The sequence below is a fragment of the Rhinolophus sinicus genome, linkage group LG02 (genome assembly GCF_036562045.2).
Source record: "Rhinolophus sinicus isolate RSC01 linkage group LG02, ASM3656204v1, whole genome shotgun sequence".
Lineage (NCBI taxonomy): Eukaryota > Metazoa > Chordata > Mammalia > Chiroptera > Rhinolophidae > Rhinolophus > Rhinolophus sinicus.
The window spans coordinates 29,509,134-29,533,702 of record NC_133752.1 but is presented as its reverse complement, the minus strand read 5'-3'; the positions used below and the strand labels follow the sequence as shown (position 1 = coordinate 29,533,702).

At 36.1% G+C, this 24,569-nt stretch overlaps 1 protein-coding gene across 1 annotated transcript in view; it reads right to left on the bottom strand.

Annotated features, from left to right (window-relative positions):
* COL25A1 (collagen type XXV alpha 1 chain) overlaps window positions 1–24,569 on the bottom strand; it is a 436,443-nt gene that overhangs the window by 14,245 nt on the left and 397,629 nt on the right. Inside the window, exons 26-35 of the mRNA XM_074322592.1 lie at window positions 21,362–21,406; window positions 19,051–19,131; window positions 18,098–18,160; window positions 17,429–17,479; window positions 15,351–15,377; window positions 11,980–12,060; window positions 9,419–9,454; window positions 7,739–7,792; window positions 2,993–3,046; window positions 465–518 (exon numbers count right to left, since the gene is read on the bottom strand). Coding sequence (XP_074178693.1) covers window positions 465–518; window positions 2,993–3,046; window positions 7,739–7,792; window positions 9,419–9,454; window positions 11,980–12,060; window positions 15,351–15,377; window positions 17,429–17,479; window positions 18,098–18,160; window positions 19,051–19,131; window positions 21,362–21,406 — 546 coding nt within the window. The remainder of the gene's footprint in view (window positions 1–464; window positions 519–2,992; window positions 3,047–7,738; window positions 7,793–9,418; window positions 9,455–11,979; window positions 12,061–15,350; window positions 15,378–17,428; window positions 17,480–18,097; window positions 18,161–19,050; window positions 19,132–21,361; window positions 21,407–24,569) is intronic.

Sequence of the window (24,569 nt, the reverse complement as noted above, 5' to 3'; positions counted from 1 at the left end):
AAGATACATGACAAACCTTCTGTCTCTCTTCTGGGAATATTGTGAAGATAACTGAGGTGTGGGCTTTACAGGGTTAGGTGAGCTCTGCCAGGAGATCACTGCACATTTGTGCTATTTCAGTTTACTTTAATGTAATAAATGCCTTTTTTTTTTTGTTTTTTTTTCATTTTCAAGAGTCCCTGAACATTACATCTTTCAACACACTGGTGTCAGGTAGTTGAAAAATTGTAGCCTGGCTCTCTGGGGATTATAATTTTCCTCTGTACTAGACAGTGTCCTTATTTCTAGTGGTGTAGCCTTCTTCATTCCTCTGTGAAGACTTGGTTTTTTAGATCAGGTGTTGGCATGTTTTTGGAGCACAGGATAGAGAAGGATTAGATGTATGAAAGAACTGCACAGGCTGAACAGCAAAGCAGACAGCATGAGAAAAATCAAACAGGCCCATGCTGGGATGGAGAGGTCACCTTTTCTCCTTTTTCTCCTACATCACCCTTCTCGCCTCGTGGACCAGGGAAGCCCTACAGGATAAAAAGCAAACCAAAGAAATCTATTAATGTAACTGTGGCAAAATCATATTGAAAAAATAAATTTAAGATTTCATGTTTCTGAATGCAGATATAAAAAAAATGGCATGTCCAACAATCTCAAAACTTAGATAAAGTAGCACTTAGAAATAATTGTTTACCAACATCTCAATTATCTATATACAACAGGTTTCTTGCTTTCTTCCCCTAGGAAACACACAGTGGAGAGAATATCAAGATCCTAGTTTGAATTCTGACAGGTTCACTGCTTTGGGCAAATCACTTACCTCAGCATTTTAGTGTCTTGTCCATCAAATGGGTTAATGATATCTACTATACAACTGTTGCTGTGAGCATTAAATGTGGTGATATACAGTACCAAAATTACGTCTGTACATAACAGGTGCTCAATAAACAATAATTATTATTACTTTTGTTATTGTTATTGTTCACATAATACAGGGTGAGCAGTGCTCATTTCAAGAGGCATTTAGTTTTGAGATTCTTTATACTTATAGAATTATAAGATACATAGGGACTTCATGCTAAAAGGATAATATTGCATAACAGCTTTGAGAATAGATATACCATTCATTCCCTAAGGGTAGCATGTGAAAAATACTTCAATTTTATGTATATTTTAAAATAAATGGTTCAACTGCAGATGTTGAGCGTATCCCTAATTTGGGAAAGTATTTTGAAGAGGCACTATCAACTGTCGATCATTCATTTTATACCAGATAATCATTTGTTTCTTTTATGTTTATCTTATGCAGACACTAGTTGTGTTTTTCATATTGCTGTTTACACACACAGCCATATGCATAACTATGTACACTGAAAAACATAAGAAGTATTCTTGTTGCTATTGATGATGGAGACCATCAGCATCTGTGATAATAGGAAGATGTTTACTGTGTGTGTATTACTTACATCAAGACCAGGCTCTCCATCTTTCCCCTGCCAAAGAACCATAGTAGCTACGTTAGTGTTCCTGAGTTTCATGAGGAGTTATTGTTTTATTTAAGGCTGCCTGGACATGCAACACCAGTATTAGACCTATTTCAGAGAAGTGAAAAAGATTCTTGATTGATTAGTAACACAAATGTCTTTTACTAAATCAAGTAAAGTGACTGTTAATGTTGTCGCTGAGGGTCATAAAACTTGTTTTCTTCTATATTGGGTTAAACAGTCTGTTATTTTGCTGAAGTTAAATGCTTGGTGTCCAAGTTATCAATCCAGGAGTAAGTTGCAAGCAAAAATAGTGTTTAGTTGATTGAAAAACACACCGGCACTACTAGAGTATGTAAATCAATGCTGTTTTAATTTGATAACAAAGTAGTTAGTTCATAAGTCAGTAAAAAATGTGAAACTGTTTATTGTTAAGTATGGTTTTAATTTGGCTAGACGTGCACCTTGTCTATAAATACTGAGGGTATGAAGGTCACACCTGCAACACTGTTTTTAGGTAAACTTTGCAAATGAATGCTCCCCAAATGTAAAAGGAGTCGTAAGACTGTTGTGCAAGGATGATACATTCACTCCCATAGTGCAGGTTACCAGGGCAGTGCCCTATTGTGTCACACAGCAAATCCACCCAAAGTTACTGACAGGTTGCATTGATTCTGTCAATTGAAATCTCCTTCGAAATCAGCCTTCCTTTGAACTCTATTTTAAAATCAGCCTCTCTTCTAGCACTGACATAATCATGGTTTCAGTTTATTATTTCAGGTCATAAAAACTGGAAGGTACAAGGTATATGGAAGGTACTAAGGGGTTAAAAACCTGAATACAGCATATGTTTCTATTGTGGTCCTCCCCTACCCCATGGAATCATTTATGATTATCCCATAGATAATTTGGAAGCAAACCTGAGGTCTCAATTTGAGATCTGTGTAATTGAGAATCTTCAGAAGACTGAACACTATCAATTTTCTCTGTTCTGACGAGCCCTTGTCATCACAGTAACTTAGAGGTCTCAGAGACATCCACGTCCTCATAAATAACAACTTGAGAAACAACTTTTATTAGCAAGAGAAGTTTTAGTAAGTAACCTATGAGATTAGATGAAGTCTGCAGGAAGTTGTTTTAAATAAAGCGTCTATACCCCTTTTGGTACAGTGCCCTTCCAAAGAAGTGCCAATTATGGGCGTCCAGTCAGACGGCAGAAGGAAGGCGTCATCTGACAGTGGAAATCCAGCTTTCTGGTCAGTATCATTCATCTCATGGACAAAGTCTGATCCTTTCAATCTCGTGAAGTGTGTGGGTGTGTGTCTATACGTGAGTGGGAGAGTATGACACAAATATGACCTAGCTCTGGAGGACACAGTGACATGGGGGTTGTCGAGAATTGTTATTTACTCCTAGAATGTGATTAGTTGGCCCCACGAAGGAGGGGTTAACTGGGCCAGTGACAGGTGATCAATGCATGCTGAAGGGGGAGGTAGCACACATGACAGAGAACTCACAGGCAGACCATAGGGCCCTCTGGGTCCGGGCTCTCCCACAGCTCCCTTTTCACCCTAAAATGAAAGATGGAAAATTCAAATCATACACAAACACCTATAGTCAAACACTTTCCCTAATGATTTATGATTAAAGTCTCTATTTGAAGTATCATTCTATCAAAAATCCAAAGATTCAGGCTCTTCCAGAGTCACTGCCAATGATATAGTAAACGCAATTCAAATTAGACTATTTTACTAAATGACCTTTGAAAGAAGGGCAGTAAGTCAGACTGCTGCTGCCTGGTTTTGCAAAAGAACTGGCACATCTAGGGTGCTATACTTGGGTTTCTTTGACGTTAATGTGAAGCATTTATTTGTTACTAGTTATTTTAAGTTACTACTGTTTAAAAAAAACGTAAGAATAAAATGCCTTTTTTACTTTCTATCAAATGTCTCTTCGTCATCAAGGCCTTACTTGGCCACTCCAGCCCTTTACTGAGCTGCACATGGCACTCACACACCGGGAGACACACACAGGTTATAATCTGTTCATTCTCTGCCCAGCCCATGATGGGAAATATGCAAATTAGGGTGCCAGGGCCTCTGCCTTTGTTACCTGCTGCACCCCCAAGGCTCACAACAGTGTCTGGCATATCAGTACATATTTACTGAATTAATGAATCAAATAAAATTAATACAATCATTTACCTGTTTTGCTTCCTTTCTGAAAAGGGTTTAAAAACTTTTATGCCTTCTACTAAACGCCTGATAAAGTAGGTATGTACTACCTTCATCGATCTCTCTCCAGGTGCCTATTGAAATAGTATAGTTTGCCTGGATTAAATGATCACTTTGAGTGCTTACAAAGAATAAGTGCAATTGGAGGTGGTCCCATGAATATGAAATAATTGTGATAATAAAGAAAGAGTTGTGCTGCATTTCAAATAGTGTTTTTGTCTGCTGCCATCTCCAAAATTAATGCGTTTGTCAATATTTAGCATGAAAACTTCCAGGAGTCACCGTGATGTTTACATGAGTGGCTAAACAGAAAATGTTACCTTCTTATATCACACCCCTGAAGAAGTTTAAAGGTTAGCAAATCTTTTTCATAGGTCAAATGCCAAGTTCAGCTGATAACTGTGCATGCAAATCCAAGTATTTTTCTGTGTTTCCCTATACTTCAGATTCCCATTTGAGCAAATTTCAAACCACTGTTAACATTCTTCTTTAATTTAAACTTGGGGTGGTGGTGGAGCTAATTGGCAATGTCACCTAGAAGTACATATAGTACAGGGAGATTACTGAAAATGAATTATGATAAAAACTTGTTGAACTTTTATTCATTATTACTTTATGTTTATTATGGAAGGAGCAGCAATTGCATTCAGTAAATGGCCAGGCTTTGAAATGAAGCATTTAAATTTGAATTCCAATTCTGGCACTTGCTGGCTGTGTGGCCTTAGGTAAATTTCTTAACCTTTCTGTACCTGAGTTTCATTGGCTGTAAAATAAGAATATTAATAGATATTCTACAATAATTTTTCTGAAGATAAATGTGGTTATGAAATTCATTGTTGCCAAATAACATATCCTATAAATAGCAGCTATCATTATTATTATATAATTAGAGGTCTTATTTTTAATAAAAAGGGCTTGGCAACCCAATGACCATTAATTCAAAATAAATTTATTTCAGTTTGAGCTGACAATGTTATTTATGATTTTAATAAAAAATGGTGATGGTGGTGGGGTGTGTGTGTGTGTGTGTGTGTGTGTGTGTATGTGTGTGTGTGTGTGTGTGTGTGGTGGGAGGTGGGGGCATAAAAGGGGAGTTCACATAACCTGGAGTGGGTCTAGTTTTAAAAAACTCAACAGATTAGAGTAGATTTCATTTGAAAAATCTCCACAGATTATTTTGATATACCTACTTCCTTCTCCCTCCTCTGATTGAGCGTCTCGGTTTTATTTTGTTCTTAAAATGAATATACCATGTCTTATTTGAATTAAGTTCTCACTAAAATATTCACATAACCTGGAGTGGGTTTAGTTCCCTAGGAGTCTGTGGAACTCCTTTTATAGAATTGGCCACCTCAAATAATTATTATAATGACCCCAATAATTTAAGCTAATAATGACGATTCCATTTCACTCATCAATGACTATGTCAGAAGTGGACACATGACCCAATTCTGGCCAATGAAGTGTCGGGGGGAGTCAGTTGGGAAGCTACGGGGGAGTGGTTCCTCACTGCTCAGGAAGAGGCACAGGAAGAGAAGGTCTCCATGTGTGTCCCCTGCTGCTGCCTCACTGGACGAGAGGTGTAGAACCACCATGACCAGTTTGCCTGTGGTCAGAAGACAAAGCCAGCATACAGAAAGGGCACAGAAGCAAAGCCAGGGTCCCGCCTTTGAATGTTTGGTTATATAAAATAAGAAATTTCTTTATTGCTCAAGGCATTTTGAGTTGGGGTTCTATCACTTAGAGCCAAAAGCATTCTAATGGTCCCAGCTTGAAAACTTTTAGGAATGAAATATTAACACAGGGATTGGAATGGCATCTTCTTTTCTTGAATTCAATAATTCCAAAAGAGCTTTTGAACCACTCAAATTTAACATCCTCTGCAGAGTTCCTAAGCAATGACAAGGCCAGATGAAGAAATCAACTGCAGACAGGGACCATCGGGTGCTTGAAGAGCTGAAAACCAGCGCTGTCAGTCATGTAGTTGACGATTTCTGAATAATGTTGTCTGTCAAATGCCCGGTTTCTTTTAGGCTGGTCTAATTTCATTCAGGCTCTGTAATTTGCACGTCTCCACTAAAGGATTATTCTAGAATGGCGCTCTTTCCTGATTCCTCCCTTTAAAATTTGAAACGTTTTCAAGAGCGTCCAGATGGCGCCTCCATCAATTAACTCTGAGAATCACACTCCAGTTTAGCACTTTGGGTGAGGGGCACTTGGAGAGTATTGATATATGATCCAGTTAAGATAGTTAACATGCTGAGTAAATATAAGTGTAACACTTTACACTGCACACCATTTGACTTAAACTATGCTTTCAAAAATTCTTAGAGATTTCATTTGCTCTCCTGGTTAATTCTGCCCCAGCGCGGAGACCTGATACTCTTGTGACACTGTGGGGCTATCGGAAGTAGCAGCTGATTTACCAAATGGTAAACCCTCTTGAGCCCCAGGGCATTCTGCCAAAAGACTACTTGAGATTTGCTGCTCCATTTTTAGTACACGTACTGAATTTCTTGATACGGTGCTTGAATGGTTCAGCAGAGGGAGGCACTTAGCTTTTAAATATTTTTAATGAGGATGATCTTTATAAGTTGTTGGCTTGATCTTCGAAATCAGATCATATAAAGATAATTGCAGACTCAGATTATTCATTCCTTTGGGACTTGCCTCTTTTTAGAAGCATTCTTGGATAAAGCCAACCTTCCTCACCACTACTATTTGTGTTCACTTTGGCCTCATTATCTGGTTATTTTTCACAGATATTTCTTTTCTTCTGCAATTAGGTTGTACACTCTTCTAGATCAGGGAAAATAGCTATTTCCTTTACAGTACTGAATAAATACATGTAGTGTATCAGTAAAAGATTATAGGATGATGAATTAATTACAATGGTATTTATTATTCAATTCAGTGGAGCAGATAGCAAAATAGACTTTACATAAAAGGGAGGAGAGTGTTTCCATTTCACACTAGAATTACACGGTGTTTTGTACATCGCAACATGTGATAAATATTTACTGAATGAATGAATTCACTTTATAGAACATGGAATTGGGATGTGTGCCAAAGAAATCACTATGTGGTCTTCTATTTTAAAGCAAATTATCCTAGACTGATGAAATTCTATCTAGTTTTCAAAAGACCACAAACTTGCACAATGAAGTATTCCAACATTTTGAAGCCCTTACTATTAGGATACTTTCTTTACATCCTGTCCTGGATGGTGGGGAAACTGATGACACGATTCGACACCGACACACAAAAACACTACTAAGTTTTCCAAGGTGAGGAAAAGAAAAAGTAGGAAAAAAACAGAGAAAGAAGGAGAGAAGTTCCAGACAGATGACCAGCTGCTGATGTGCCAGTACATTTTTTTGTGTCAGTTATTTATCTTCTATGCTGTCTTTTTTTTTTTTTTTTTTCCCAAGGATATGGAAACATGGCCTAGCCATAGAGAGGTTAGTGAAAGGTTTTTGTTTTATAATGCACTGAAATTATTTCCTTATGGTGAAGGAAAGACAGGCTATTCTTTTTCTTCTTTTTTTAAAGCAGCATGTGTAACTGTGTGGAAGAGAGTGCTTAGGTTTTGTAATTTTCCTTAAAAAAAGCCATACCTTACTCTCAATGAATACAGTAGCTTTATATAAAAGATTATCAACAAGAATATGTAGACCTGGAAATGTTGGCCCCATTGGCTTCAATTTACTGGGTTAAGGCCAAATAAAAATATCTTCCTTATGTGTTAAGAAGGAATGGTCTGAGCTATTTATTTTAGCCAGGAAAATGTAGGCATTTTTTTATTATTACTATTATTATTATTAAGGCAGCCATAGTCTATGTTAATACTCTGTTGTTCTCTGCTCTCAGTGTGAGAACTTTGAATAGAACTTAAGATGGTATCTATTTTCATTTAATATTAGATAGCTCCTTGTTTCTTCTGGGAAAAGAACTGTTCAGTTCAAATAAAATGGAAAAGACACACTGTTTTGTTTAGGTTACAGCTTAATAACCTCAGGAGCAACTTACTCTTTCTCCTTTGGGACCTGCAGGGCCATGGGGTCCCATAGGGCCATCTGTACCCTAAAAAGAAGACAAAAATAAGATAATATGAGACATATCCCAAGGGCTATAAGAAATGCAGTTACAATTTATCCTGGACTTTTCCTGGGTGAATGATGCCTTAGAATATCAGTGAGACACTCATCTCCTTTCAAAGTGCTTTATAGTTAATTCTTTCATGCCAGTAGTTTTCAAGAAGCTCATGCAAAAGTGCTGAATTATATAACTGCAGATTTCAATGAAGGGCATACACAAAAAGCTGTATATCATATTTAATTATGTATTTCCTCCCTGACTAAATGGAACAGCTTCACTTTGCCCCCATAATCTTAAGAAAAAAAATGTAATTGTTTTTCCTTCACATTATCTCCTGTTCATATTCATTCTCCACTCCCACTGTCACTCCCACTTTCCTTGGCCACGAATGCTCTGCAGCCTTGTTTTCAGCTGTTTAAGAAGCTTGCACAGTTATACAAGTGAAAAAATATTACATAGATAAGAACAGTGTATAACTATTCAAACCAAACTTTCTTCAGCTTTGTTGGGAGCAGCAGGGGGCTTAGAAGGAAGGAATTATTCTTGTAGGTTCTGCTGCCGTTGCTGAAGTCTAGGATTATAAAGCGCAAACCAGGCAGACAAGGATTTAATGGTAGAACTGCCCTCTGACCCCTTGGTTCTGGATTAGGATTTCTGTGGTGGATAAGATCATATCTGAATGAATATAGGAATACTGAGGTGCAGGGAAATTATGATTGTCTGAAGAAGGTGTTTAGAACTGAAGAGCTGAAATTTCTTTTTGATTGTTATAAATGTATCAAGGACTTCAAGTATAGTTGCTCATTTTCAGGAACACTATCCTTATATGTGCAAATAATTTATTATAATATTTGCAAATGGAATCCTTCTGACACAATTTTTTAAAGCATTCCTATTTCTGTTCTACTGTTCCTGTTTATTCTATTAGAGCCGTACGATATGAAATAATTTGGGGTTTTACATTTATCCTAATAAATTCTAAATTTATTCTAATGAATTCTCATCATCTTAAACTGATCTTTTTCTTACTGCTTGCACTCAAAGTCCATCTTCAGAAGACTTCTAAATACTGAGTATCTGTGGCTGAAATTTAAGAGATGTTAAAAACCAAAGAAAAGTGACAAATGACAGAAGACAGACAAGTAATTGGGATGAACAGAGATTTGAAAGTTAGCTCCAATGAAGAAGTTACATTTCTAATATGGACATAAACATAAAAAGGAAAAGCACGTTAAAATAAATTTACATTATTTTAATCCCTTCAGAGGGCGTCTCTCATGTAATTACAGGAAATGTCCACTGGTTGTAGAAATATTTGTCTGGGATTCTAAGACAATGACATCAATTAGAGTGGCCATTCTTCCCACCTAGCATGTTATTCAGACTTGAGCCCAGGCTACAGAAAGATGTTCTACAATGTCGGCTGTGTGACCAGTTAGAGCTGCCACCCAAGCTCTGTCCACCTTTCTCTTTTCTTTGTCCACTTTTCCTTTCACCCCAGTCCTAGGTACCTTCATCATTTGATGAGAGTACATGAGCCAAAAGGGTCTGTCCTGATGCACAAAATTCATCACCACAAACGCGTTGGAGCAAGACGAGGTACTGACTCACCCGGGCTCCTGGCTTTCCGTCTAAGCCAGATGCTCCCTGTGTGATTTGGTTGATAGCACGGTTGGTGGGTGTAACACGAATGACAAGAACAGAGATTAGTATGAGGTACCGATGAAGAAATGTAACACTTCAAACAACATAATACGCAGTCACAGGATTCTGGGATGAATACCACATTGCTACAAATTGTTAGTTAAAAAAAAAACAAAAACACAGGACAATAAACACCCCCACAGATGATGGCATTTTAATGACATTTCCATTTGACAAATTCTTATTTATTTAGAAATCAAGTTAATGAGGTTTATAAAGTGGGCTTTAAAGAGGTTACTGGTAACCATCCCAGGCTGCTAATATCCATATGAAATTCATTTCCTACAGACTGTACTATTTGCAATATTTTTCTTTAGGTTCTGAAGAAAAATAATGGCCAATCTCCTAAAGGGCTCATTATAATAATCAATCAGGGCTAGCATTTCAGAGATGAAGAAAGAGCTCTAGTTTTACTTGTTAAAACAGCATTTATGAGGAACAAAAGCAAAACTTGAACCTGCCAGGATGACTTTGTGGATTTGATATGAACAATAGTCATTGTTTTCTGGGCTGTTCTTACTGTGTTCAAATTAGTCACCACTAGAGGGACTTATAGGAACAGGAAAAGCCATGAGATTTTCATGAGTCAAAACAAAAAAAGAACTGTCCCAAACAAAATCATTCCTCAATTGGCTTCCAATAATCATAGCATCAAAATCTGAATGAAAAATGCTTTAAAAATTTAATGTTATTCTCAGTCAATGTCTGCATCTGTTTACCTTGAATTCCAGGCTATAATTAAAATATGACATTTTCAATGCTTGTTTCAAGAAAAAGCACATTACTTCTTTGAAATGGCTTTTGTATCTCAAAACTCAAATAGGTATTTATAGTCCTTTAAAATATTGATTAGATCAAGGAGTATTTAAGAAGGACAATGCACTAGCCCCATACATTCACTTGGCAAGGCTGCAGAACTAGTTCCCTCTTGTATGCTTCAGATGTAATTAATAATACCTAATGAAAGAAAAAAATTATTCCAGCTGAGAACTCTATCAATGAGGCTATACCATATATATTTTGGATAATTTTAGATTTTTATTTTACAATTCATTCTGTATAATTCTGTTATGAATCAGACTGTAACTGCAAAATATATCTTTAGTTAGCAATGATTGGAATTTTTAAAAAATGTGTGTTTGTTCGTTTGTTTGTTTAATGCCAGCATATGTAGAACTTTTGGCTAAATGTTATATAAAAAATATTACTAGCCCTAAATTTGAAATTAGGGCATATTTTAAAGAAATCAGATTGAGGGTTTAAATAAAATAGAAATCCAAACTTCCTTTTGCCTTTTCGTATTTACTTTCTTCAGAGTCACCATTATTATAACATTTAAAAATAAATAGGGAGATGGTAAAATTTTTGCACTGATAATATTACAATTACCTGCGATGTGAATTAATGGTTCATATATGTTATAGAGGTTTTATGCCTGGGGTCCATTGATCAAATTGGTGTGATTTAACCTATGCTCTAATACAAGGCTTATATCATTCATTCAGTAAATGAATATATACTGAGTATCTACTACAGGACTTATCTATGTAAGGCACTGGCTATTAAGAGATAGTACCCACAGGAAAAAGTAAAACAAGTAGTCAGTAACCTTTTTATGTGTAAATTATGCATATAAACTATTTTCTATTATCAATTTCATGTCCTATTTTAATAATGTAATCTATAATGTTCTTTATTGATTTTTATCTGCATTCACTGAATAGGCAGAATGTTAAAAGCTTGAAACTAAAACCTCATATTCAATAATCATTAAAATTTTTTTTAAATCTTTTTTTTTTCAATTGTTGTGGAAAAAAGACTGGCATAAAGTGCCCGAAAGGTAAAAATCTCCTGCCCCCCTTTTTGTTGTTAAAAATAAAAATCTCTAAACAACTGCAAAATACTTCTTCCATCCTATCCATTATTACCACAAGAACCTCATAAGACGGCATTTTCAAAACAAACAACATACAACATTTAGACCACGATACGGTTGATTAATATAAGGGGCCGCAGCACTGACCTCACGCCATCAGCAATGGCCAATTGCATACCTGCCACCAACAGAGGGCTACAGTTTGGGTATTAAAGGAGACAAATAAATTGAGGGAGAATTTTGAACTGCACTAAATTATAAAAACTGTTGGGAGAAATTATGAAATAATCAGCACAATCCTTTTTGAAAGAGGAGGGTGATGGGAGAAGAAGTGTCAGTTTTAAAAGAGGAAGGTTGGCACGTATGTAATTGAAGGACAGAACACTTATGGCATTGTGTGTTATGGGGTCTTCCTCTGACAAAGAGCAGATATCAGAGAACACAACTGGGCTGAGCTCTGCACTAACATAATGTGTTCTCCAATTACAGAAATCTTAACTGTAAGATAGTCACCGAGTAAACCAGAGTTGTTGCTTAGGGTAGAAAGGAAAGTCTGAGATTTGCACTGAAATGGAAAGTTTTCTTTACTTACTGGAAGACCAAGGGGTCCTCTGTCACCCTTTTGACCTGGTTCACCCTTCAATCCTTTAACACCATTTAACCCTGGTTCACCCTAAATGCAAAAGCAAATGCCAATTTTGGTTGCTATCACGGGCATTTCAACTGTGAGAGAAGAGAGCCAGTCTCTGAAATGATTGCAGATTCCAGTTTTAGGTAACAGCTGAGTCAGGCTAGATTTGTCTTGTATCAGTTCAAAATTAACTTTTAAAAAATTAAAAATAAACTGAAATTGACAATTAAATAATATTCTAAGAAGCAAAAGATCCTTACAATCAAAATATATGCAACTGAGTTCCTGAGTTTTTCAGTTACATCTCGAGAAATTGGTGTCATGCTACACTGTTCTGACCAAGCAAATCAAAGACAATCCGAGAGCAGGATGTGGAAGGGGGTTCAGTAGAGAAACCCACTCTGCTGCAATGGAAAACTGGAATATGCAGGACAGTGTTAAATACAGTCATTTTAAGCCTTTAAGCATTTTGCCCAGGGTAATGCACTGAAAATATTGCAGCTGATGTTTGAAGTAATGTCACTTAGTGAGTGAGTCCTCATTCACTGACATTGCCATGTCTGGTCCCTACATGGATTATTCAATGCAGTAGATAACAAATAGCCAATTCCAGAAGAGAATATGAAGAGCACAGAACTCACATGCAGTTTTACTAACTGTCCATGTGCCCAGTGTTAGAATAAAGCAGGTTTGAATTTAACTTAGGGTGAAATTTTAAAAAGCTGTGAGAAGTGATAAATTCTGTTGACTCTGTTTTTTTTAAAAATCTAAGAATACAGTACACCTATTTTCTGTCAGTAGTATGTTAGAAATAGAATTCTGACCTGTTCCTTTTCAACTTTTAAGCACAGACATTAATTTCATCAAGAAAATCTTGAAAGATTTATGAAAGGAAGATGATTTCAGTCTCAAATATCCTGTAGAGACTTTCTGGGTGGAGTAGGAAGAGGGAGAGGTTATGTTTACATGGCAGAAGGGCAGTATTTTCCCCATTTGCCTGATGATGAAAATCAGTGCATAGCTTGCTAAATATAAAAAGTCCAGGGCCCCACCTAGACCTTAGTAGGACAGGAAATATGTATTTTTAATAAGCCTTCCAGGTAATTCTTCTCATCAATAAATTCTGGGACACAGCTTATCCTTGGAAACATGCTATATATTTGAATTTTCAAAGGGGTCACAAAGTGATGAATGCATTTGGACACACCTAGTGAAATTTTGGGATTCTAAAGGTAGGATGATCACAGTGCTGCCATTATAGGAAATCCAAATGTGCTATGGTTGGTAAAGTATGACCCTGGGAGTGTCACAGAGCTAGAGTTAATGTGAGGTTAAGGCCAAGGCTCAATAGTCAACTTCAGTTAACTGGTCTAAACTTGAGATACACAACTTTGCATGTGTGTCGCCTTCCAGCAAGTGGTCTTGAGATGATGAATTGGCAGGAAAGCGTTGGTAGTCTGTGAAATTCTTTGCTGAGGAAGCATGTGATACCTAGGAGTGGGCTGAGGAATCAATTGATACCTAGGAGTGGGCATTAATTGAGAAGATGAGTTTATAAACAATCAAATTCAGTGGCAAGAAGACTAAATTTCAATGCTGGGCCTAAATTCTAGTTCCAGATCTGTCATTTAATGAGCAGTGTAATTTAGGGTAAATAACCTAAATTTCCCGGGCCTATAATTTATCATCTATAAAATCAAGGAACAAACACAGGTAATCTGTGAGGTCTTTGAAACTTTATAAACATTCTCTGAAATCTATGTTTTAAGTATGATTAAACTGTAGGCAAAAAGAAAATCATTGCATTTTAGATAGCAAAAGAATCTTGGGCATCTATTCATCTAATGGTGATGGGATATCTGAATCACTCATGGAATTAAAAACGCAGTTTTGGTGACTTTAGTTTGAGGCATTACAATTTGGCTTGTCTTTAGAGGTGCCTTATCATCCAAGGAGAAGCCAAGAGTGTGGAAAGAGGCCCAGAGAGGTTAGAGAACTACTAAGACCATAAAGCTGATAGATGGGCTCTCTCTCTCACCACCAGAATGATGCTCTTACCCCAAACTATAATCCATGCTTCTGAGACATGGTCACTCATGGGTCTTATCAGAAGGTAAGGTAAAGAAGACTAATGAGGCATAAACTCTTCCCATGGTGGGGTGAGTCACCTGCCTGAGGAAACTCAGATTTCTGCAGTCAGACCAATACCTGTGCCACCCCGAAAGCAGGGTGGGCCAGAGGGAGTCCCCAGAGAAGAGAGTGGGTTGCCTTTCTGATGCCTAGTGCCAACATTCATGTGCTACCCCACCGGCACCATTTAAATGCACCAACTCACTATTGGGGAGCTTTCAAGAGTACTTGAACCTTCTCTCAAGCAGCCTTGTGGACTAGCTAAAAATTTCTGTTCAAAACAGAGCATCAAATCACAGGATAACAACTGACATTTCTTGGGTGTTTATCAACAACTGCACCAGCGATTTTGCTAAGTGTTTTATAATCATACCTCATTCAATCATTATAACCCTATGTGGTAGGTTGCCTAGTTGAGTAAATGAAGGATCAGAGGGAGTAAATAATCTGCCCAAGGTAACAGCCTGTCAGGGGCAAAGCTGAGATTCCAATATAGGTCCGCATCACATGTGCTCCCTGGAAGAAGATTGTCTTTCAGGGCTCACTTTAATTCTCTAAGGTGTCCTCTTGGTCTACACAAAGGCAGAGAACAGGTGGAAACCATCTTCATAATATAAGCTGCACTAATGCTGACAAGGAGGGGATACTCTCTATTGTTCTCTTGTTAATCCAGAGTATAGAATACATGACTGTAATTCAATCTTCTCCTCAGTATAGCATACCTCATACACCCCCCTCCATTCTAGACTAGTGACCTCTGGGGGAGTAGAAAATTAAGATACTGGATAGTCAAAGCATTGAGATGCAGTACTGATATATGACAAGAAATATCAATAACATGTACGACTAAATGTGCAACTAAAGTTACTATAATGAGAAAGCATGTGGACTAGTCTGAGAACCTTGTCAGATTTACTTCTAAATGGTTGATTTTGAGTATGTTATGATTAGTGATTTAAGAAACTTATATAGTGACAAGGGAAAAAGGCAAAACGGGGAATAATTCATCTCTAGGTGATGTCACTTAAATTTGTCCTAAGTCATTCTGTTTTATGAGATTTAAACATCTGGATACTTAAAGGCTTAAAGATTATCAACATTACTTGACAAGTAAATAAGACAGGACAGACATGCTTCCATCATGCTTCTCCATGATTAACAAGGAAACAGAAATCAAATAATCAAGGGATTTGTTACATTACCTTTGGTCCAGGAAGTCCATGGGGTCCCTGAAAATGAAAAACACAACTTTTAATTAAGAACTGATTCACTGTTTCCCAGCAGAAGTGATTACATAAAATAACAAAAGAGGTATAAAACAAGAATCTTATTGTTTAAGCCACAGCGAGAGGTAGGCCAGTGGATGTCACCACTGGTGAAAGTTCCTTCCAGCTCCTGAATTGTTCAGTAATAGGCAAATAATTAATAGCAATTCTTTCTGTTAAATACCTGTGAGAGGGAGGGAGGAATCTGAAAGGGTTATATGAAATTAAAAAACAGAAAACAAAGTATTGTGAACCCACACTACTCCTATTTCTCAAATTCCCATCTGAAAAAACAAAGAAATCTAGCTGGAATATATGAAATACTTTATAAGTTTATATGGAATACAGATAGTTCTTAAAAGAGAAATTTGCCAAAGAAAAGTCCCAGACTTTAAGTACCAGTTAAAAGTGGACCTTTTCCATTTCTAACTGCTCTAGCCTCAGGTGTTGAGGTATCTAAAGTAGAAAGGAAATGAAAGATGATAGTCAAGTCTGGAACCCTGTTGTATCAGTTATTTAATTTATGACTAATGAAGGGATTATAATACAGTAGTGGTAAGCATTATTATTTAGAATGCATTTATTTTTACAAAGATGAATTCTTCAAGGTTCTTATAACCAATATTTACCAATGGAAGGAAGTCATATTGCATGCATGAATCAGAGCTTTTCCCCTGTATTTTGTGGAAAATCTAAATATAGAGACTAATTAGCCAACCTAAATTAACTAGAGGTTACTGTGAATTGCTTTAAACTTCCAAGTGATTTCAATAAGCCATTAGAGAGAAGAGTATTTAAATACCCATCAGTGAAATCATAAAACAGTAGGAAAATTTTTTTATCAAGCAATGCATAGATATTTGTTAGGTATGTCTACATTGGAATAATATTTTCTCTTCAGATTAAGTTGTGGATAAACATTTTCAGAAAATGATATTTCATCAAATATTCTTATCTCATTTTAGTAATGATTTAAAATTCCTTTGAACTAATTAATTTTATGATAGAACAGGATATCATGTTTTTAAATTAATCTTCGAACTTAAAATGGATTATGAAAAAGCCAAAAGCATGCTATTTACTTAATTCTTAACAAACTGTTTAATTTTAAGAAAATAAGTTTAATTATAATTGTTTTGTGGATAAAATAGAAATGACAGTTAGTAATAAACAGATGATTGGATCTGGGGCTACTCTCTGTGGCTCAGATCATTGCAATGATGCTCTTTCATAGAGCAGCAGGAGGAAAGAGTGACCCACAATTTATTTAATCCATATGATTAGTTAAACCTTAGACATGAACGTGACCTTAGAAACTGCCACACTTGTCTCCATCCTGCCCCAGTCAAAAGCATTCAAAACACTCTGCATTCCATATTCCAGTCTTAACAAAGCTGTCATCAGGTAGACATTTGGAAAATTACACTGGTTTAATGGCTGCCTTCCTCACTGGACAGACGCCCTATGAGGGCATGGTCATTGTCTCCATTGGTCATTGATGGATACTTGCCGTAAACATTGTATCTACCAAAGTACTATAAACGTACAAAGGAAAAGATTCAATAATATATGTCATCTGTAGAACTGAGCTTCAATTTTTATCATATTATTTTATAAATGTTCTTATTGAACATTTCATTAAAGGTTAGAAACAGTCATTAATTGCTACAAATATTTTGCTACTAATGGCCTAGAACAGAGATTGGTTAAAATGATTTTCTGATGTTGATGTCATAAGGTTGGAGGAAAGCTTGACAAATCTGTCTGTCTTCAACTTTCCTATCACAAAACTATCTCTTCCCAATGGATGTGTTTGGGGAAGTAAACGATAATACTGTAAAGTCAGTATATCTCAAAGCAACTCGTATTTTCTATCCATTCCATGAGAGCAGTACAAAATACAATCTGTTTGCTTCCTTTTCTGTTTGGAGGCTGTTTGGAGGAATGCATTCATGTTTTCTATAGTAGCATGCTCATAAATAAATGATTACATTTTGGAGAGAAGAGAGACTTACCATGGGGCCTGGTGGGCCATGGGGCCCTGGTGGGCCTGGTGGGCCTATGATCTGTATGTCCAAAAAATAAACATGGATTTGGTTACTTCATTTAGACAAGGTGGTTTGGCTTGAATCTTTTGCCGGGGTTCTGCTAAGGCCACTAATAGTTGCAGAGAAAGAAGGATACTGGAAAAAGTGATGTGTTTGATTCTCTAGGTTTAGAAATTTCTTCATGAGAACAAAAACTTAGAAAAAAAATACAATTGTTTCACAAAATCCAGAATAAATCAAAACTACATTAAAAGAAAAGGAAGCAACTGATTACCAAGAAACGCTATAGTGCCACAACCACTATTAAACTTTCATATATTTCACTAAGTAACAACAGGGCTCTAAAAAAAAAAAAAAGAATGTATGTTCTGTATTCACAAAGCTCTACCCACAAGCATTGTGGGAAAACCATTGATTTTCTGCTCAGGATTAGACAGTCTTCTGAAAAATTGCCTCTGGGACATTTTGTCTCTCATTGTACAAGGCCAACAGATATTTCTTCTACAGTTTGACAAACCAACGGGTTGACGGTCTTTCCATTTTTGATAAGCCATCTGGCACAGGTTGAACTAGATGAATAATAGGCCCGTTTCAGAGTTTTTCAGAAACCATGGAAGGTTAGCCATATAGACTTACGGAAGGGCCCTGAGGACCTGGCAATCCAGAGTCTCCTTTGTCCCCTTTCATTCCATTGGCACCCTACAAATAACAATTAAGAGAGTTGAGCTAGTCAAATTATTTCCAAAGTGTAAGAAGCAGCTGAAATTTCTCCCCAAACCCATCATACTCTTGACATTTTTATAATATTACACGTATGATAAGTAAAAGAAGGATTTATCTCCCTGCATTTTAGTCTTAAACAGCAAGCTTCCTCAAGCCCCTAGGACTGTGGGTAACATGTGAAATAAAATATAAAGTAAATGCAAACAAAGTTAGGTTTGATTGGTTAAACTTATATATTTGCTTAATAAATCAGATTATAAATGTTATATTTTTTATGATGATGCTCACTTTATAAGGCAAAGGTCAGTCTTTTAACTATGTTGTCATTGACACTTATTTACACATTTCCTTGTTTTAAAAAAGATCAAGGGCAGTGAGGTTTTCTATTTTTTGTCCTACTTTTTTTTTTTTTTTGCAGTTTCCCCTCCCAATTCTCAGTAAATATTATGAGTGAAAAAACCCCATAAAAACACCATCCCATAGTATCATACACATAAAGAACACATTCCAGAGTAATTTGTTTTTCAATTGTTTTACATTGTTCAATTAATTTTCTTTTATCATGGTTTATTTTTAAATGATCAGTTATCACCATCTTATGCATGCTAAGTAAAAGTGACCAACTTTATTTTACTATATTCTAGTGAAAATAATTCAGGAAAACATGAAGGCTTTTTTTTTATAGTTCATTTGCTTAGATGCTTTAAAATTTGTTTTAGAACCCCAGCTGTAGCGATTAACCAATAATACTCCAATTATTTAAAACGAAGACTATTGTATGAACCGTTAGATGATACTGCAGCTTATAATACAATTCTCCTGCTAGCTTTCTTAATGTGAACACATCACAAAAAGTATAAACATACCGGTAATCCTGGAAGTCCGATGCCTCCTTTTTCACCTGGCATACCTGGGTCCCCCACGTCTCCCTTTGAACCTTTGAGTCCCTACAAAGTGATATGGTTTGCATTTAAGAATCATACTGACCCTTGGTAGTTACATCCTAGGGAAAACAGAATTCCAGATCAATTTTGCCAATAGACAAGTCCTACACAGAGACGATCCTCATTTTCATTTTTAGGTAGAGTTATTTCCTGTAGCAACCTTCTACACTGAATCAATACTATTTACCTACATAGTAGAAGTGATTAAATTCTATGACTGAGGCCATTTAAGTATGGAACACATGGACTTAGGTGTTGACATCATTTCTCCTGATTCCATAGTTTTACCTGGCAGCTAATTCTACATCACCTGTCCTGAAAACAATTGAATGGATTTAATTCTCAAGAGTACAATATACATTTGAACCAGGACCTAGTGCTATAATAACAAAGGTCCAAATAAATTTCTCCTATCTTCACCCACTATACTCCCCTTAAAAGCAGGCAGAAGTTCCCACACCATCAGTTTTCAATGGTCCAATCTACAGACAGGTAAATCATTCACTGCACACTTTTGATCAATCCATGCTTAGAAATACTTCAGCTTTTCCACAATGTTCTTATTTTGTTCTTATGAAATCTCTATGAGGTGATCCAAGTTGTTATTTTTATTCTCATTTTTACAGTGAGGAAATAGGTAAATCTGTATTTTGAATGCTAACAAATCTGAATTTTGTGATACTAATACTGAAATTAATTTATGTTGTTAAGCGTTTTCATCAAAGAGAACTCAATGTGATATGACCAGATGACCCATTCCTCAGTAGAGATAATCATAGCAAGGGGCTCCAAGGCTATACAACCTATTCATCTTTTCTATGCTAAAACCACTGTGGACAGAAATGTGTCTCTTCTTGTTACTTAAGCCTATTTCATAGCACCTACTGAAGAATCACCCACTGGGTGGGTGGAAGGGTAGGTAGGTGTCTCAATGGATAAATGAATCTTACTGGTAAGTCAGACCCTGGTTGATTTTAGGAATCTAGCGATAGCAGAAGACTAGCCAACCTACTGCACTTAGTAACAGAAGAAAACCTTGTAAAGCCTATAGGAAAAAAAAAAATCCAGCTATTGGATATTTAGGGACAATGGATTATGTTGTTACATATGTCAATTTATTTATAATGACTAATAATGGGAAAGGTAATATACAAGCAGGTTTTAAAATTCTAATGTGATCTCTGATTGACATAGCAATCATCTAAAGTCTCTTTAACTACCACGTTTATTTAACGTGACATTATGTAATTTCAACATACATCTCTGATATTAAAATAACTCTTCTCTTAAACTTAATTTCCTTATCTAATACTGTCTTCTGAGGAGTACATTTCACTAACTGTATCAAGAATCCCCTTGATTTCTTATGATCTACTTGATTTTAGCTATTTCTTGGGTAAATAATGGGAGCTCAGAAAAACCAAATAGCTTAAAACTAATCCTGTGATTCGATTCTGAATTTTGAACACTGTTCACAGTCTCCTGGCCAGATTATTTTTGGCTTATCAGCCAAATCCAGCCCAGGGCTTGTTTTGACACATGCTGAATGTTTTTAAAAAGTTTAAGGGTTGTTAAAAAAAAAAAATGATAAAGACTGTATGTGCCCTGCAAAGCCTAAAACAGTTACTTAGTATCTGATCAATTATAGGAAAAGTTTGCCAACCTCTGTTTTGGGGGAAACCCTTGGAGAAACCACCACATTCTGCAAAGCTACTAATGTCTTGCTTGTTTCTGTCTTTTCTAATGATCTAGAAAATTAGGTATAATGTTTTTTGGGAAAAGAAAACATTGTCAAAATAACACAAGCAATATCTAATTTTGTGGAAACTATGGTCACTAATTTTCATCTTGAATTATTTGTATTCACTGACAAAAATTAGGCTATTCTTACTAAATTGGTAATAATTTTACAAGTCTATTGAAAGTTCACAAAGGAACCACTGGTAGATTGATAAGAAGTAGTAAGACAAAACTAAAGTCATATGGTAGCTTGTACTCGTATGTTTCTGCAAAAAACAAACAAACAACAACAACAAAAAAACTGTCTAAAACCAATTTCTTTTTTTTTTTTTTTTAATTTCTTTTTAAAGTTAATGTAGTCTCCAGAACAGATGGTGAAAAAAAAGAGAGGATATCATGTATCAACACTCATGCCTTTTTGGCTTAAAACTATAATAAAAGTAGTGATCAATAATGATGCTTTAAATGACAGTATGTATTCTTTGAAAATTACCTGCTCTCCATCAACTCCTGGGATTCCTGGAGATCCTGGCTCTCCCTGTTAAGATAAAAATTGATGGCTTCCTTCCATTTATCATTGGTAGCATACTAAACTAAATAAATATGTTGCTAGCTGGTAACAGCACAATTTGACTTTCAGCAAATGCATCATAATCCAAGAATACTCTTACATCATACCACATATCTAAACTAAGTGAAATAACATTTTCTTGAATATTATGTACAACAATACTTATATGTAGTTAAGATCCAATGTTTTTATTTTATTTTTTTCCCATGTGAGATGCTAGCTAAAAAAAAAAAAATTAGTGAAAGAAAACTGATAGAGATCATTTGATGGCTTACCATATCCTACAGCAACAACCTATAGGCCTCAGTTTGTTAATTTTTTTCTTCTTAAACAATCTTTATGATTGTTTGAACCGTGGACACAAATTCATTATGATTGGAAATGTGTTACTTTCAGATAAGCCTCACTGAAGGGTATAATAAATCAGATAATAGCTTAATCCACATAAAATTGTTTTTGGATCAATTCAATTTCCTCTACTATGCTAGGAATGAACTAAATTTAGTATTTATATTATGATTTATTAGAACCCTTGACAAACGCAAAATATATAGATTTATGTTTTCTTAACTGAGGATCTTCTATTAAAAACAAACTTAAACAATGTGCTAGAGATTTATTCAAACAACAAATGTCCAGTCACCTTTCGGCTGGAAAGGTACTGAAAAAATTCTTTGAAAGGCTAGATATTTTATATCAATGAATTACGTATTTGGATTCCATTATAAATATCCCTGCTTTCCACATTGTGGAAACTTTGTAAAAACAGGTCTTTTGAGGGTGAGTGGCCTGCCTCACAGACAGATTTTCAAGGGAGCTGACTTGAGGCTGTATTTTTCTAGAAAGGCTTGTTTGGTAATGTTATAAACCACAGTATTGGAATGGCTAGAGCTCTTTTCCCTGGTAAAAACTTTAAGAGCTATTGGCCACAGCATGAAATTTGAGCTTCCCAGTGTTTAAGAAGGCATGACAAACAAATGAAAAAAGAAAAGAAAGGCCTTTCCTTATTTCAGATTTCCTGCTCTTTGTGGTAGCAGCAAAGTTTATTTTGCCACAAACAAGCCTGCTGAGGTTGAATGCAACTGGCTAGCCTTAGTTTCATTCCGTCTGAATACTTGTCAGCACTCTGGGTCCAATAATGATTGCTTTGCTAAACTTTTACCTTTAAAATGTGACCCATGAATGTTTAAAAGAAAAACATAATTCATGAGTTATTCATTTATCCTTCAGCCATCGAGAGTAAGTTGTAAAGTTATTGGATGTGCAAGAGGTTGAACAATCCCCGTTTGATAAAGGAAGGAGAAATGTTAATTGAATAGATTCCCATTCATTCTGAGGCTGAGTCCTGAGTGAGAATGGGTTTTATATTTGACTCTGGTTGTATTTGTGGCTCATGGCCATGTGCAGCTCACCCTAATTATCCCAACTTTCTCAAGGAGAGATCATGGAAAGCATAAAGGACTATGTCAACTAACCTCAGATCTCAATTACAAGACCATTGTGAGGTGTGAGGGGTGGGACAGAGTGACAGTACAGTGGGAAGGGTGGCAGGAGTAAGAGTTAAGAGGGGAAGAATAACCGCTTCCATGTACCCCACTTGTCTAGACATTCATTTGGCCAATTTCCCCATCTTTAAATATCAGCTTGAAGCCATCCTTGATTCCCAAGGCAGAGATGGGCTTTCCCATTTTGATTTTAATCAAAGCAGTTATTCTATTTGTAGATAATTATTGCTTTACTTGCCTATCTTCCTCCCCAGGCTGTAAGCCCCTTGTTGAAACTCCTTAATATACTTTGGTATCTTTACTAGATATTAGTATTTATCACAGAGTAGAGACTCAAAAATTACTTATTAACTAACTGAATTAAAAAGTGAATAGCAATTGGATTGTAAAACAAGGGGGATGTGGATTTTGGCTAGGTCGTCCTTTTTGACCCTTTGGGTCAATGGATGGGTACCTTTTGGGCTTTTGTAGGCCTTTGGGGTGTAAAGGAAAGTCCGGGATGGTGTTGAGCTTTGTAGGGAATGAGGTACGTATTGAGCACTGGGGAGAATTTTGGTTCTGGAGACTTAGCCAAGTGAAGAGATGAACCAGGAATTCAGACCTTGGTTGATTCTACACAAAGGAAAAAGGAATCTGTATATCTCCTGGTAGGTTGTCTACTCCAGCTCATCAAGATATTTACGATAAGAATCCAGACCGACTTGCTCACCAGGAATAAAGATTGTGTGTGACTGGAGCATTTGTGTGAGTTTGAGTGTGTGTGTGTGTGTGTGTGTGTGTGTGTGTGTGTGTGTGTTACATCTCTCAGGGACCAGAATGCGGTGGAGAAACAGAAAGTTAAAAATGCCAAACTGACATTGCTATACAGGAAATCTGTTTGAAATTAAGATCTATGTTCAAATATATCTCACATAGCCAAAGAACTCAGTAATATTTTACTTTATACTCCTTTTTTTAATAGAAAAAATTACATTTTTATGCTAGCTTCCTCTGTTTTTAAGTATCATGAAAGGTAAGTGTACAAAAGCTGGTGAGTGTGTGTGTGTGTGTGTGTGTGTGTGTATGATAGACTTAGCAAATAAACTGCCTTACAAGGCATAAACAAAAAACGGATTTCTAAACTACTTGAATCGACTACAAAAATTCAATGACGAAAGTCATATTTCAACACATGTAACTCAGTTCTGAAAAGCCAGAGTGACTGGCCTCGTGTTAATTGATCAAATGTGCTTGTATAACTAAGCTTTAGATTGGAGGGAAAAATTTAACGCCACCAACAAATTTCAGATATAATCAAGTAATTCTAGGTTTCTACAGTTCATAGCTGGCATGTTGCATTAGATAAGATTTAAAAGGCAGAATGTCTGAATATGTATAACAGGATATGTTATAAAAAAATGATTCAAAAATGATTCCTAAAATTGTCATTTGTGGATGCATAATGCTAGAGCTTCCCTCCAAAGGATTGGAGGGAAGAATATTTTTCAGTGTCAGAGTAAATGTTCCTTCGATCCTCCTCTATTTAAATATTTTCCTTTCTTCATATACCACAATTAGTGTTTCTTTACATTTATAATTTCTGTAAAACTTGTTCTTCCCTTGTCTAATATTCTGTTTTTCTGAAT